General features: G+C 43.7%; 1 protein-coding gene across 1 annotated transcript; it reads left to right on the top strand.

Annotated features, from left to right (window-relative positions):
• Positions 1 to 321: 321 nt before the first annotated feature.
• Positions 322 to 11914, top strand: stk16 (serine/threonine kinase 16). The gene is made up of 8 exons (XM_069196628.1): positions 322 to 430; positions 2801 to 2910; positions 3940 to 4159; positions 4388 to 4521; positions 6302 to 6422; positions 9416 to 9511; positions 9611 to 9732; positions 11299 to 11914. The coding sequence occupies exons 2-8, from the start codon at positions 2825 to 2827 to the stop codon at positions 11435 to 11437; spliced, it is 918 nt and encodes a 305-aa protein (XP_069052729.1). The 5' UTR covers positions 322 to 430; positions 2801 to 2824; the 3' UTR covers positions 11438 to 11914.
• The last annotated feature ends 2372 nt before the right edge of the window (positions 11915 to 14286 follow it).

Below are 14286 nucleotides of genomic sequence, written 5' to 3'. Positions count from 1 at the left end.
AATCATGACCTCCTAATAATCCCCATCTATGAACTGGCTTCATTACTCTTCTCTCCTCCCCACTGAGAACTGGTGTGTGGTGAGCGTTCGGGAGCACTATGGCTGCCGTCGCATCATCCAGGTGGGGGCTACACACTGGTGGTGGCGGAGGGGAGTCCCCATTACCTGTAAAGCGCTTTGAATGGAGTGTCCAGAAAAGCGTTATATAAGTGTAAGCAATTATTATTATTATTACTATTAACATGAAATGTGTGAAATGTGTGAATGAGAGTTACTGTGTGTTTAAAACAGAGGCGGGGTCTCTCCAGTCGATGACGCGCTGGCCGCAGGAGGAATTTCTCTACCCGGAAATCATCTGGAGGTGAAGATAAAGCGAGAGAGACGGGAGAGAAACGTTTAAAAGGACGGAGATATAACATTCTGTCCCACGGTAACGTTAGATCCAATGTGTTTTCTTTCGGTGGCGGTCTAAATCATTCACTGCACGAGATTATATCCGACTGGTTATAGATTTAAGTAACAATTCCTCTTCCCGGTAGACCCTGCTGCTGCTACTACAATGTTAGATGCTGTCGCTATGATTTAAAACTGCGATGTACGTGCCACGTTAGCATTAAACCATATAGGTCTTTGCGTTCAGCCCAAAGTGGGATGTTTTATATGCGCACTGTGTAAGTTTTTTTTATTTCAAATGAATGTGCGGAATTTACACCCGTGTCGTAACACGCACGTTCACATAAGTAATATGTCATTTGTTTTTAAATAAGGGCTATGAATTATTCACGATGGAGCGCAACCGATGGGTTCAGTTACAGTTAATGCATAAAAGGGTAGTTTCTTTTAAGCGCCACCTTAATAGAAACGCTACATATTGAAGTTTCTTGTGACATAGAAACCGTGTTTTAAGGAAAAGTTAATTTTTATAGTATTGTTATTTTGGTACTACGTTACTCATTTGTAGTAAAAACCAGCAGGAGACAATCGTGTGCATCAGTCAGCACAGCTCTTGACGCGCTCAAATAACAAATTTGGTTATTTTTAGTCATCGTATTACATGTATATTCATTCAGTACTATTACTGAAATGATTTGAAGAAATAATTTACAAACTTTCAAATATACTAGAAAATGTCACTGTGATCCAGTATTCTATGGATCGTGGATAATGTGTATTCATCACAAACACGAGTCTTGCACCACTCATTTTATACTTTGTTTATTCAGTTAGATATCTCTTTATGCATGTGTTCAGAAAGCCTGGCTATTGGTTGTTAGGTCAGCTCGTCAATAGAAGAGTACTGGTTCACAGTTTGGACTGGCATCATATGTACAGTAACTGCATGTTATTCCAATGCATAAACAGGATGTAGTATTAGTGTTTAGGGAGTGTAGTCTTTATCGGCTAGTCCTGGTCAGGGAGATTCACACAACTGTGTGTTTTTGCTTCAGCCAAGATGAAAGTTACACCATTTAATGTGTAATTGACTTGATAACAGGGTGGATTTGAACTGTGTGACTGTTTTCTGCTTTAAGACCTATTGAAGATAGACATTTAAAGTACTGCATTTTCCTCATTAAGATCAAATCCCAAACAAACTCTTGAGTCTGGGGAGGGGGGAATACTTGTGCGATTGTTACAATCCAGCAGTTTATTCATTCAATAAAGGCTTCTAGGAGGTCATTAAGCTCAACTGGAATGAAGATCGGCAGGTGTGTGAGATTGACCACCCCTGGACTCTACAGCCTGCACCAGCAGTCGGAGCAGCTGTGAAGCAGTGATCCAGGGTAGCCTCCTGACAGTAAACCAAGCTCTTGGGTTTCCAAATGGATTCTTTAATTGACCTAATAACACGATTGATTCAAACCATTTGATTTGTTTTTAGCTCTTTAGTGTGTAGGTGGTTGCCCTTTAACTACTGCATTTCATTGCCATAAAATAAAAAAGTAGAACAACAAAAAGAACTTTGACAGATTGGCAATCGAGTGCCTCGTTAGTTCCGTTAAGTCATTAAGCTCGGCTGGAGGGAAAACCAGGAGGAATGTGTTCTGAGACGGTAGTGGTGAAAGCTTCCTGGAATAGGCATTTTGAGGAAAAACGCCACATCTCTTCAAAATGAACCCCTCTTCTGAGAAGAGGATAAATAGGGATAGCATCCCATATTTTAAACAATTTTAGGTGTTACCTTTTTTGTTAGTTGTCTCTAGTTTAGAAAGCATAAATCTTTTCTTGTCTTGATTTAAATGCCTTTAAAAGAGATGGTCTGCCTTTCGTTTATCCTGTCCTAGCATGCAACTGGTGCAAGGCAGGACACGCCCCGGGCTGGATGCCAGTCCAGTGCAAGGCAGGCAAACAGACGCAGAAGAAGACGTGCACACACTCACGCTAGGGCCTGTTTTAGCTCCAGTATTAATTAATTAACCCTCCAGTATATCTCTGTGGGAGGAAACTGGAGAACATACGAACTCCACACAGATAGCACCGCCGTTTCAGAATTCAACCCAGGGCCCCAGCAATTTGAGGCAGCAATGCTAACCATTGAGCCCCTGTGCCATCCCCAAGAGGAAACTGTCATTTTAAAATATAAGTTTAGATTCCAAAAGAGAGTCCTCTGCCTCTGAAGTCAAGAGGTTGCCCAGGGCTAACATCTGAACTGTGCTGATCAGCTTCGACGTCCTGGCTAGCTGCTCTGCCTGTGTGGTTCGTGAATGTAGCACTCGCTCGAGTAAATTAACACTCTTGAAGCCAGTTTTTCTGCTTTTGCACGAATGATCTAGAACCCATGTGCTCTTTCTTTCCTCAGTGATCAAAGGATGTTACAGGGACCATGGGCCATGCCATGTGTATCTGCTCCAGAGGAACTGTCACCATTGAGAACAAGCGCTATTACTTCATCCAGAAACTAGACGAAGGGTAGGGAGCACCGGCTGGGCTGGGGTCTTCCCTTGGGGCCGTGATAGTGGATCAAACAGAAAAGAGGAACAAAATGGAGGGCAGTGGGTGACGGTTGGAGACCGTTCCCTCTCAGCTATGTCCGTGCGTGCGCGCACACAGGTTATACAACCAGGAAATTAAACTGCACACAAAAAATTAAATTCCCCCTAAAGTCCGATGATAAAACAAACACGGTCATCAATTGAAAAATGCTTAATTGACCACATGAGACAGCAAGAGGTCCAGCTTGGCTGTGTGCGCATTATTATTGCTACTCGATGACCGACATCTATGCTCTCGTAGTCTCGTACCTCCCTGCTCATGCAGGGAGCCAAGCCGACTGGGCTCGGTGAATCACTGTCCTGGTCTTTTGGATCTCTATGCTTCTATGCTTCTATGAGGATGACTATATTAACAAAAAATAATTTCAGGTTGGCAATTTTACATACACTCAATGTAGTGCACGCAAGCTTTTGTCACTGGGGAAAAAACGTGCACAACGTGAACTTTTTGCGCACACGGGCCATTAAAAATTAGTAGGAACATTGGTGGGAGGCAGTATTTTAATTTAGGAACAAGGAATGGTTAATTCCCTGCTGAAAAATGACGCTCTCGCCTCCCTTCCTTTCCCCTGCCATATCTCCTCCTCTCTCCCTCATGTTCTAGGAAGGCTCAGCAAGCCCAAACGTAGTTTCTCCTCCCTGTTTTCCAGCATGGAATTAACCTTTCGTTGGTCCTTTGCCGCCGACAAACACCGACACCCGCCCCTCCCCGCTCGGAATTCGGATTTGTTTAGCTCGGTCTTTGACGTGGAATTGACGTGTGAGATTTGTCCCGAGGGGAAGAAAAAGGGGAGAGTGTGGCCTGATGGGATAGGTCAGCAGGGAGCCGGAGGGTAGCTGTTAGGTGGAAGAGCAGGAGGGGCCGAGGAGGATCGGCGTGCTGGGCAGCAGGGGAGAGGTGATGGGTAAATCCGCTGTTCAGCTTAGGAGAGCCTCTGGTTTCTAGGGGATTCAGCTATGTGGACCTGGTGGAGGGAGCCCAAGACGGGCGACTCTACGCCCTGAAGAAGATTCTCTGCCACGACCGGGAGGGGAAAAAGGAGGCCCAGACGGAGGTGGAGATGCATCGCCTCTTCGACCACCCCAACGTCCTGTCCCTCACGGCACACACCTTCATCGACCGCGGGGGCAAGACGGAGGCCTGGCTTCTCCTGCCTTACGTTAGTGTGAGTTTGGGAGGGCAAAACTGAAGGGCTGGAGTTTTGATGTGTTTTTTTTTTTTACAGGGGAGTGGAAAGTTCTGGTTTTTAATTTTTAAGGACCTTGATCTCAGACGGTGTTCGTCTCTCTGTCAGGCTGAAGAGATTCAGTTCCCTTACTGTTCCCGCCGGTCTTGGGTCGCCCTGGTGCTACCCCCCTGCCAGTGTGTTTCAAAGTGCATTTCCCTCTTGCAGAAGGGCTCTCTGTGGTCGCAGCTGGAGAAACTGAGGGACAAGAACAGCTTCATGCCAGAGAGTCGAATCCTTCACATCTTTCGGGGAATCTGTGCCGGACTGAAGGCCATTCATGACAAGGGCTATGCACACAGGTAGGAGGCCACTGACCGCCTTTTCTTTTGTCTTTTTTCCGGTGGTTGTTATAGGTCATTCAAAATGCAATTTCTCAGCTCGCCTGAACGCGACACTCAGTGTGTTCTGAGACTGGGCTGGCTAAAGATCCCTGAAATACTCATTTTGAGGAAAATGTCACCACATCCCTTCAAAATAAACCCAACTTCTGAGAAAAAGATAGGGACAGAATCCCATATTTTACACATAGGTAAGAGATCAGTGACTGCCTTTTCTTTTGTCTTTAAAGTGGTTGTTATAGATCATTCGGAATACCATTTCTCTGCTTGTCTGAACACTTGAATTCACCCCTTTGGGGGAGTAGCTCAGAGCAGGGCTGTCACTCAGGGCTCGGCCTTTCTTCAAACCTCCACATGATGGCAGCACATCTGATTCTGGTTTTTATAATAATAATAATAATAATAATAATAATAATAATTGCTTACACTTATATAGCGCTTTTCTGGACACTCCACTCAAAGCGCTTTACAGGTAATGGGGTCTCCCCTCCACCACCACCACCAGTGTGTAGCCCCCTCCTGGATGATGCGACGGCAGCCATAGTCCAACAGAACGCTCACCACACATCAGCCATCAGTGGGGAGGAGAGCAGAGTAATGAAGCCAGTTCAGAGATGAGGCAGTGGTTCTTTACCTGGGGTGCGAGATGCCCTTTTCTGGGGGTGCAAGACATGCCAATTTTCTTTTACAAGGTACAATCATCGCATACACAAACGAAGAACAGGCACATAACTGCATTATTGTATTTTGTTATTTTAAGGTTAACAAAAGGTGTGCAATGTTTCATGTATTCTTAATTTTACTGCAAAGTGTAAATATATAATTCTGTCTCCTTCATTCTATAATAATGGCATATCTTGGGTTTATTTCAGTGTTTGTTATAAGGAGTGTGAGAACAGTCAAGGTTACAGTTAAGGTTCAGAACCACTGTCTTAAGGGGGACATATTATATGTTCAGACACCACTGTTCACTCCTTCCTGAAATGTGAATCCTGAACATCTAAATGAGAATATGGGCAAAGTTAAAACAACCCCCTTTATCTTTGTTTAGTTGCTATGGAAGGAATCCCATTACTGTAATTCCCATACAACCTTAACTTGTTCCTTGAAAACTCCTCATAAGGTGAAAATTCCTATAACAAAAATGTCCCATTTCTTCCTGTGTTATAATTTCTGATTGGTTCTAGAAGTCAAATTATTATATAAACACAATAACAAGAATCCTGGTTAATTATCGAGTAACATGCTTAAAGTCGTTAGCTGATGCGTAAGCTGTAGGAAGGAAAACGATAACACATACTTCCAGTAAATTCCTCTTTTACAGCACACTACAATAGTCACGTTGTTACTAGGCTGTACCATATACACAAGAGTCTCAGCAGTGCTTTACAAGAGCCCCACTCGAATCAGCTTGTTAAATGAAAAATTGGGTAAGAAATTGTACAAAAACTCATATAGTGGTTGCTTGTGATGAGAGGGATTCCTGTTTTTGTTACCCAAAAATGCTATCAAATAGAATCAACATGACAGGAACCATAATCGGTCGAATATAAGTGTCTCCCCCCAAAATTTAAAGTCACTCATTAGTGAAGAGGTAACGGTCAGAAAGAAGAGTCTGAATAACATTCGTTCTGTGGTCTTGACCTCGCGGTCTCCATTGTTTGTTTCATCTTTATCCTGGGATTGTACGCCATTCGTCTGTACTACAATGTCGCGCTCGTGCTTCGCTGTCTGCCCACAGAGATCTGAAACCCACGAACGTGCTCCTGGAGGACGATGACAGGCCAGTCCTGATGGACCTGGGCTCCATGAACCGAGCACGGATTGAGGTCAAGGGTTCTCGAGAGGCCATGACAGTGCAGGTAAGAGGCCAAGGATGTTCAAGACTCCTCCTGAGTCTAAGCATACTGTGGGGGGAATCTTCAGCAGAGGAGCAGGAGACAGCCTGGTACAGATTCAGCTTTTGTTGAGCTCAATACACAGAGCTAGGCAGCTCTGGGTGGGTCCCATAGAACAGACAAACTGCTAAATCTTCTAAATCTTATACAATTTAGTCTCATGCAGTACATAACAGGTTGATTTTTTTCATACTATGTTGTTTTGTCCTGTTCTTTAAAGTTGGTCCGTCCTTCTCTTCACAGACTTGTTAGGAATAGAGCAATACTGATATTTTTACACAACTTCTTTAACAGACCCTAAAGCAGTTTAGGGAGTGACAGAGCTGCACATGTAGGTGACCATATCCCACTAATTATTCCATACATTTTCAGCTAAGTAACGCTAGAACCTAGAACTCCTATTTCATAGAGGAGATGTCCATTCTTCCTTCCCGTGATAATTACTTCTTATACAATGCTACTGTGTTCCTCTAAGTGCAAATACATTATTAATGTTTAATTCTCTAAATCAAGTAACAGTTAACAAAATGAAAAATACTATAATTTTAATAATATAAAACAAATTTCTGATGTTGCAATGGTTTAGCAGATGCATTTATTAAATTAGTAATTAAGTATATTAGACATTACAATATTAAATTAGTTCTTCCTGTTCAATTGTGACCTTACTCTGAGTGGGGTGTAGCATTTTGTAACTTAAATCGAGACTGAAAGATCTTTTTTTTTACGATGGCAAAATATTCCTGGTGGAAGACAAAATACTGTTTTTTTAGGTTTAAAAAAACACTTTGGAATTTATGATAAGGTAAAATGGAAGAATTGCAGTCGTTTTGTGGAGTAACTGTAAAGGGTAATTAATCAAGAAGACAACGACAGGCAATAAAATGAGCAAGAGGAGAAACCCCTGAGTTCCTTGTTGCTGTTCGTCTCACTGTTATAATTATAATAATTGCTTACACTTACATAGGGCTTTTCTGGACACTCCACTCAAAGCGCTTTACAGGTAATGGGGACTCCCCTCCACCACCACCAATGTGCAGCCCCACCTGGATGATGCGACGGCAGCCGTAGTGCGCCAGAACGCTCCTCACACACAGTGTAGCATGCAGCACCAATTCATCATGGTAGTTCTGCCTTTTGCAGGAGTTCAAATCCGGACAGTTGTTTTCTTTGAAACTGAAGTAGGTGCTGTCATCTTGAAGTGAGATTCCTTATTTAATGAACAAAATTCATTTTCATTTGGGAGCTCCAGAAATGGAAATGACAAATAACTAAGTGGAAGAGGTTTCCCCTGTGGCAGTGTGCAGTTTTCACCAAAAACAGTTAACTACACAATGCATGATTTGACTTACTACAACAAAACCATGCACTTGTCTCCCTGTGTCTGTCTTTAGAGGTCCAGGCACAAAATTATTTCAGGCTAGATGAGAATCAGAAGTGAAATCTGTGCGCTTGTTCACATCTGCCTTTTGTTCAGCTTGCACCTTTTAAAAGTTTTCAGCTCTGGCGAGAAGAATCGACATTCAGTTGTGGTTTTGAGCAGAATAACTGTTTTGAAAAGCTTTGGGGGGCAGTGCCTGTGTTTTGTAGCTAAGGCTGTCACCCACAGGAGTCATTGCTATGTGTGTTTTGGTACAAGCAGTATTCTGCTTTGTAAATATGTCTTTTCCCCTTGTTCCATATTTGCAATAATAATCCCTTTGTATTTTGAATAGCACATTTCTTTACAAAAACCTCAAAGCATTTTACACACAGGATGAGGCTCTCTTCATCACCCAACCAGTTGGCACCTGGCAGACATTATTCCCCAGCAGATCAGTAGTGTGAAATGGTTTCACCAATTGAATTAACGGGTCAGCTGGAATGTGCAGAGGCACAGTAGAATTAACACCCCTACCTTTACAAACAGTGCTGTGAGACCTTTAATGAGGACGTAGCTAGGACCTTGATTTAATGTCTTATCCCAAGTTCCCCCTGCCCTTGTGAAATGAAATCTGCACCCATTGTACCCATTTTCTCTCCTCAGAGCTCGATGAATGACATACTACAGGCTGAATATCTTTTTAGTCCGCTTTCTGAATGATTACAATGGTCAATCACCTAAATAGAAAGACTACAAGTGTGTACAAGTGTATTTGGTTGCATAGGCTGGCCCTGGTCTAGTGATTGCAGATAAAGGTGCCTTTTGTGTGGGTTGGCCAGGGGCCTCCTTTTGGTTTTTTTTTGGACCCTTAATACTGCGTTCCATCCACGTCCTTGCACTCATATTAATAATAATAATTTAATAAATTTAACAATAATTGATTACACTTATATAGTGCTTTTCTGGACACTCCACTCAAAGCACTTTACAGGTAATGGGGACTCCCCTCCACCACCACCAATGTGCAGCATCCACCTGGATGATGTGACGGCAGCCATAATGCGCCAGAACGCTCACCACACATCAGCTATCATTGGGGAGGAGAGCAGAGTGATGAAGCCAATTCATAGACGGGGATTAGGAGGCCATGATTGGTAAGGGCCAATGGGAAATTTGGCCAGAACACCGGGGTTACACCCCTACTCTTTTCGAGAAACGCCCTGGGATTTTTAATGATCACAGAGAGTCAGGACCTCGGTTTTACGTCTCATCCGAAGGACGGCGCCTATGTTACAGTATAGAGTCCCCGTCACTATACTGGGGCATTAGGACCCACATGGACCACGGGGTGAGCGCCCCCTGCTGGCCCCACTAACACCTCTTCCAGCAGCAACCTTAGTTGTTCCCAGGAGGTCTCCCATCCAGGTACTGACCAGGCTCACACCTGCTGAGCTTCAGTGGGCTGCCTGGTGTGAGCTGCAGAGTGATATTACTGCTGGCAGCTGCTATTGGTACTACTATTGTATTGGACTGCTGCGTTCGGCTGTCACGCTGTGACCGACCCTGGCTGTGGCCTTGCGTCTTTGTGTTGAAGGACTGGGCGGCTCAGAGGTGCACCATCTCCTACAGGGCTCCCGAGCTCTTCAACGTGGAGAGCCACTGCATCATAGACGAGCGCACGGACATCTGGGTAGGTCTGCTGGTTTTTCAGCCCGTCTTGCTGCCCGTGCCTTTTGGTAACGCCTTGGGGCCTCACCCCATCTTCGTCTTCCCCCCCCCCCCCCCACAGTCCCTGGGCTGCGTGCTGTATGGTATGATGATGCTGGAAGGCCCCTTCGACATGATCTTCCAGAAGGGCGACAGCGTGGCTCTGGCAGTGCAGAACCCCGTCACTGTGCCCCAGCCTTGCAGGTGAGTCCTGTGGAGCAATCAGCAAATGCCCTCTCCATCCTGGGTGCCCTGGTATTGCAGCTGTTCGATACTTAAAAAGTGTCGGCTATAAAATATGAAAGTTAGCCATCGGTTTCCGAACCGTTTCCGATAGTTTGGGGTCGCAGAGGAGCTGGAGCCTGTCTTGGCAAGCAAATACACTTACACCTGAGGGCCAGTGTTACCCAGACAAAGAATTAACCTACTAGTATGCCAGTATGTTTTTGGACTGTGAGAGGAAACCGGAGCACCCAGAGGATGGAAACTATCTAAAAGGGATCATTTCTTTTTTTTTTTCCGTTCCTTGCCCCTAGGTAGGTGGTAAGGCTGGATTAAGTGCATTTTAAGACGCTAATAGGAAACAGGCGAGAAATGTGATGGAGCTTAGGCACGCAAAATTTTTGTTAAAAAAAACAACCATCCGACTATCAGCCTGGCATCTTCATGGCCCCTGTGGTCTCCCAGCCCTTCAATTTGCTCGTACATTCAGGGCCCCTTCAAGAGCTGGGCCCTGGAGTAATTGTAGGGGTCACACACCTGCTAGTGAGCACCTCCTACTGGCCCCACTAACACCACTTCCAGCAGCAACCTTAGCTTTCCCAGGAGGTCTCCCATCCAGGTACTGACCAGGCTCACACCTGCTGAGCTTCAGTAGGCTGCCAGATGCGAGTCCAAGGGTGATATGGCTGCTGGCTATATATACTAAGGTATGACTGGACATCCTGTGTAGCAGCCTTGATCATGTTAGTATTTATGATCAGTGGTATTTTAATTCAGTGAAACAAGCATACTGTAATTGTAACTGGATACTGTAACTGTAAGTTTACCTCTTAGAATTTAAGTCATTTCCTTATATTTTTTTTCCAGTTGCAAGAAGAGCTGTGTTTTAGACCATTTTTTTCTAGTTTTGGTGGCTAACAATGTAAATTATGGCTTTGCAGTAGGCTTGCACAGAAGTGACTATTCCCAGCACCTATATATATAGCACACCATTTCCCAGAAGGCCATTCTCTCTTAAAGGCACCTCTTCTATTTATGCAATGTCATACAAAACATCAAGAATCAATACAGAATTGATTTGTAGAATCTGTAGTAATTTACCAGAATCATGTCCATTTGGGTTTCTAGTTTCACTATTCAAAAATGTTTGATGGAATTAATCAGCCATGCTAAGGATATATATTAGATTATATATGACCTTCCTGAATAACCTTTATCTTTAAGGTCAGCAGCCATTTTATCCCTGCTGATGTGATAGTTTCAGTCATCCTTTATGACTGATATTCATCTTGGAATCATAATTCAGCACAAGGAAAGATGGTCATTCTCATAGATTAATATGGTTTGTGTTGAGTTTTCAATTCCCACAGTGATGTTTTGTAGGAGTTATATTTCCTACAGACATTACTTGCTGAAAAGAACTTTCCACATGGAACTTCATTTGCGCTGCTGGGTATATTAAAACCACATCCTTCAAACATGCGGATGTATCATTCATGCATCCCTTCTTCTCTTCTGTACAATCTCTCGAATGTTTCTTATCTACAGGTACTCTGAAGGTCTTCAGTCCCTGCTCAGTTCTATAATGGTGCCCAATCCTCAGGAGAGACCCGATATCAACTGGGTTCTGAATCAGATCAGGCACGTTCAACCCTCTGAGACTCCAGGAGACCCGAACTCAATCTGAGGACAGAGTCTGAAGGGGGGTGTTTTATTTCTCCAATGCTTCCAGTAACGCCTATGGACCCCGACGAGTGTGAACGCTGTCCGATTCTAAAGCTTGGAAGACCCGCATCCAAAAACTGGCTCGGTTTGGGGATGTAAGCATGATGGTGGCGAGATCTTCTGTTGTTCTGCGTTGTCTCTGCTGCGTCACCCTTTTCCAGAGAGAAATTCTCCTGTTAAAAGTTCCAGAAGCACAGGTGGGAGCCTAGATCCCTGCTGTTGTGCTTGTTGAAAGAAGAAAAATGAATGTGTGGCTTAACATTCGCCCAAAATCATGATCGCCTGTTTCACAAAGGCCTATCTTCATGTAAAATATCAGTTTTTAACTACTACCCTCTTTGTGCCACTAAGATGGCAGGTAGTCGTTGGTGTGTTAAATACTTCTTTTATGCATACTGTCAAACTGCATACTAAAATTAAAGGATAATTATTTTTTTTAGCGATTACTCTGCCTCTGAGTATTCAGGTACAAGTCAATAGAATTAAGGCAGAAATGTATCAGAATGGTGCTCAGTGAGCTGGTCGTGGTCCTCATAACAGCTTCATGTACTGTCTAAGATTTCCCAAATTGGATAACATTTTATTTAAGTACACAACATTGGGCAAGCTGTGTAGTGTGACAAATGTAGTCCTTTGCCATAGCTCATCACCTTGAGCAAGCTAAGGTTGGAGGGCACAAAGATTCCTTCTTAGTACTGCAATCTGACTGATTTCTTGTTTTATGAACTAAAAGACAAAGGATTGTGACCTGGCCGCCCCAACGTCTCTGGATGTGTGTCTGTTTCTGAGCAGCAGAGGCTGCTGGGAAAATTCCAGGGAAGGTTTCTTTTGCCTGGTATGCAGGAAGTGTGTGAAGAAGTCCAATTATTTGCGCTTCTGTGCTTTCTTCACTCTTACTGCACGGTTCACCCTTCATGGGAGCGGCGGCTGTGAAGAGGAAAATTGGACTTTTTGCCTCAGTGGTTTGTTTAAAAGTGCGACTCCTTGAGTTCACGCTAATGTGTAAAGGTGCTGAATGTAGCATTGGTCGGCAGACTGTACATATCTCCACATTGGGTTCGCGTCAAGGAATCTGTTTAACTTGCTGAACAAGGAGGTTAAACTGTTTTACTGCTATAGGGAGAACATGGAATGAGACCCATCTTCTCAGTGAACTGCATTGAGCAGTGCAGTGTCCTGCTTGGTTAGGAATCTTCTGCCACCTACCACGTTTAATGGTATCTGTGAGGTTTTGTTGACCTAGAGAAGGGTTCAATTTTTATTGTTGGTTTTTTATTTCCAGTACTGAAACGTTTTGTAAAAGCTGAAGAATTGTACAAATTGGTCTGTTTTAGGGTTTTATGGAATATTTTTATTTATTCCTCAATGTAATAAGATTTAAATCTGAGTGTTATTGTTGTTCCTGGGGGTCTGAAATATTTTTTTTTTTTTGCTTCTTGAAGGACAAAAGGTTTCTGGTTTCTTTTTTTATTGGGGAGCCCTTCTTTCTTAAATTAGAAAGCAAGTCAAGCACAAACTAGCATATGATGCAGAACACAGGCCTCAAGCAGGGCAGAAGTTGCACAGACATGGGCAAAACATTATATTGCAAGAGGTGGCAATTTAGAATGTCCTACCATCCATTTTCTATGCTTCATTCAGTTCAGGGATGCAAGAGGGGAGCCAGTCTATTCTGGCAAGCAACAGGCACAAGACAGGGAACACCCTGGACAGGGCTGCCATCACATCGCGGGACACATACAGACACACACTCACACTGGGACTGTTTCCTCAGATGCCGTTTAACCTACCAGTGCGCAGTAACGCTTCTCGGCCTTTTGGCTAAGATCAAGTGTCTATTTTTGGACAGTGGGAGAAAACTGGAGCACCCAGAAGAGATCTAGAGAAATGTAAGTGTTTTTTTTTCTCTTCAGCAGCAGATTGCATAAGAGCAAAATGTTACGAGTACAGTGTAACATAGGCATGACTATTTCCTGGTACTTCATCGCAGGATCAAGTTTCTGACCCTAGCTGGTAATCAGTGGGGCCCAGGTAACTAGGGTAAAAAGATGGGCAAAAACTATATTCGCTCCAGGAAGACCTGGTAATGGAGAGCAGAGTTACATTTTTCAAGCGTAACCCAGAACTTGTATGGAGAGGGTTCCGGCTGCAAGGTTAGGTTAATGGACACTGAGCAAAAAAAAAAAGCTTGTCTGATCTTCGGATGAGCTTTGGAATTGCAGGTTCGAACCTGGATCTAGCTCCCCGGGAGGGGGATTCTGCAGGCGTGGGCTCACGATGGGTGGAGTATTGCTGTCAGGAAGGGGCGTTCTTCTCTTCCCACTTGGCACTGTAGGGGTCTGCCTCCACTTTCTCGCCCTCCCTGCCCGTGATCATGGGGTACGTAGCCACAAGCCGAGACATGAGAAAATAAGATTGGGTAATTAAAAATAATTGGGGATTCTAAATGAAGTAGGGGACTCCTCCTTGTGTATTAAAGATGTCATAGCTAGTATATTACAGTGTCCCATCCATTAGTTCGTATCATATACTAACATTTGGTTAAAGTGCTTTCTGTTTCTGCCCTGCTGCTGTGTTGGGACTTCATGTGAATATACTCTTCTCTTTCAAACTGTTTTCTGAGGAATTTGTTTGGCTTCTTACTAGTCTGGATGCGAGAAGAAAGCACAAATCTGATTAGGACAGGAAGCATTTGATATATAAGCGTTGATCCTGATTTCTTCTTTAGAAAAAGATTCCATTCATCATTCATGAGCCAGTTTTCTTGGAACTTGTTGACAGGGCAACTGTGAACTTTTCCTGCAGAAGATG

This window comes from Lepisosteus oculatus, chromosome 12 (genome assembly GCF_040954835.1).
Source record: "Lepisosteus oculatus isolate fLepOcu1 chromosome 12, fLepOcu1.hap2, whole genome shotgun sequence".
Lineage (NCBI taxonomy): Eukaryota > Metazoa > Chordata > Actinopteri > Semionotiformes > Lepisosteidae > Lepisosteus > Lepisosteus oculatus.
The sequence above is the reverse complement of the archived record's forward strand: the minus strand, read 5'-3'. Positions and strand labels throughout refer to the sequence as shown.

Excerpts from the sequence above, each read along its gene's own strand:
- stk16 (XM_069196628.1), top strand. The coding sequence starts at position 2,825 with ATGGGCCATGCCATGTGTATCTGCTCCAGAGGAACTGTCACCATTGAG. Across the intron at positions 2,911-3,939 it reads ATCCAGAAACTAGACGAAGG|GGGATTCAGCTATGTGGACC; the intron begins GTAGGGAGCACC and ends TCTGGTTTCTAG. Across the intron at positions 9,512-9,610 it reads ACGAGCGCACGGACATCTGG|TCCCTGGGCTGCGTGCTGTA; the intron begins GTAGGTCTGCTG and ends CCCCCCCCACAG.